The 2,089-nt window shown below is 48.6% G+C and overlaps 1 protein-coding gene across 1 annotated transcript; it reads right to left on the minus strand.

The window, feature by feature from the left end:
- Positions 1 to 403: 403 nt before the first annotated feature.
- N0V96_012165 (uncharacterized protein) lies at positions 404 to 1,398 on the minus strand (the record flags this gene model as incomplete). The annotated part of the gene is made up of 2 exons (XM_053192909.2): positions 404 to 667; positions 721 to 1,398. 2 exons carry the CDS (start codon positions 1,396 to 1,398, stop codon positions 404 to 406), a joined length of 942 nt encoding a protein of 313 aa, XP_053049849.2.
- Between the last annotated feature and the right edge of the window lie 691 nt (positions 1,399 to 2,089).

A 2,089-nucleotide genomic window follows, 5' to 3' on the forward strand; every position in this document is an offset into this window, starting at 1 on the left:
GACCCAGATGCACAATACATCCAGAGACCCTGATCTTTGGGTCACTCTTACAATCCAAGTGCTTTGTCACCTGTCAGGGACCACTTCCAAGTTGCGAAGGATTCGTTTGGTCCCTTCTACAAGATGATGTGTCATCTATGATTCCTTCAACAGATATCACTTATTGGAGTGGTTTTGTAACCTAAAAAAAACCGTTTAAGTTGTTCTCAAGAATATTTGTACAAATGGTGAGAGTCCATCCATGCAAGCATGGACGACATAAGAATCGAAACAGGCCCAGTTGATTCCCAATCAGTTCAGTTCAGTCGCGCATGTCCTTTGCCCTGCCTGAATTTGACGTCCACGTTGTAGATGGCATCCCCAATCGCGAGAGCGTCAAACGAGCGACATAGAGACCACGGTTTCAAAGATTAAGCGTTTGTCCTGCTGTTTCGACAACCTTGCTCTTGACATTGGCTTTCCCGTAGAGAGCAAAGGTGTATGGGATCTTGCTAGAGCCAAAGTCGCCCTTAGGCGCTGTGTTCTCTCCTCCGCCGTATGACATATCGGAGACTGTGGCGTAGCCGGTCTGGCTTGAATCGGCGGACAAGATGACCTTCTTGCTCGAATTCTCAAAAACAGAGGACTCGACGCGGACCTGGGCACCCACGCGGGTATTATACCTGTGCTACCAACTTTGTTGTAGTAGTTGTTGTAAATGTGCACGGTACCGAATCGCACTGAAGGATTCCGCGAGTTAACATTGTTCCAGTAGTTGTTCGCATAGGTAACATGGAGTTTGCCCTTATCGCTAGTGTTGATATTGACATGGCCAAGGAGCGACGTTTTGTAATGGTCGTGAATGTACGAGTTGGAAATGGTGATCCAGTCAGAACCTTTGGTGATGTCGATGAGTCCATCGTAGTAGTCTTTTCCACTGCTCACATCGGATGATACATCAACGTGGTCAATCCAAACGTTCGTCGAGGACTCAATACCAATGGCGTCGCCATAGGCCTCCTTGACCTTCGAGATGGCGAGATTGCGAACAATGACGTTGGAAACGCCCTTGATGTAAAGGCCGGCACCAGTGATCCTGGATCCTTTCTGACCCACAATGGTCTTGTCTGAAGCAACAAGCACCTTTGTGCTACCAGATATAGAGCCTTTGACGACAATGTTGAGCTTGCCGCTCGACTCGGCAGCCTTGGTGAACTGAGCCAGAGTCGACACAGTGGTTGTTGATCCGCCCTTGCCACCAGTTGTTCCTCCATTGGTGCTAGCGTACCCAATGGTGCACGTCTCCGTGATGGAAGCGCGCTTACCAATGGATCCGGTTGACGCTTGATTAAGAGTGGGAGTCGGCGCAGCTGTGGCGGCACCGAGAAGGGCAAAAACTACCACGTTACTGAGCTTCATGTTGGCTTTGGTCGCGGTTAGCTGAACACGATGGATCCCAGTGCCTGAGACAGTTAAAACTAAAGAGAGCGTCTAGCGAAAAGAGCGGCGCCGATGTACAGTGAATTGTAACAGGAACCCAAATTCACAGAGAACACAGAGATGATCAGCTTTTGATGCAACAGCGGAATGGCAGACTTATGTGCTGTCCAGGCCTACTGTACTGCAGATTTCCATTGTTCAGGGCCAAGCTGGCTCAATCGGCTTTGAGATTATTGGCGCTTCATTGGCATGTGTTGGCACGGAGTTGGCACGGCGTTGGCATTGTGCTCACCCTTGCAACTGCTGCAGTCTTTCCGAGAAAGCCACAAACCACGTCCTTTTCCTTGAAGTAACTATCTAGGTAAATTCTGGGCTAAATCGTTGCGTTATGGATTAGCCCTCATGTCAACCTTATAGGTTGACTTCTCCAGACACAAGCTCATATTTTGTCTCCTGCCGTGATGATCCACGTGAAACATCTTTGAAGTTTTTACTCTGAGCTTATTGATACATCAGAGACATACAGGTTGTATTTATACGCCGTCAGTTGTACCTGGTAGGTATGCTGACATTGTTCGAGTGCTTTAGGCGAGATTATCGCAGCTAGAGCAAACGGGGCAGAAACATTCCCAAGCCTTTTTTGACTCGATCAGGCTGAGCTCCAGGGGCT

Source organism: Colletotrichum fioriniae (assembly GCF_027942845.1).
Source record: "Colletotrichum fioriniae strain IMI 355084 chromosome Unknown scaffold_22, whole genome shotgun sequence".
Classification (NCBI taxonomy): Eukaryota; Fungi; Ascomycota; class Sordariomycetes; order Glomerellales; family Glomerellaceae; genus Colletotrichum; species Colletotrichum fioriniae.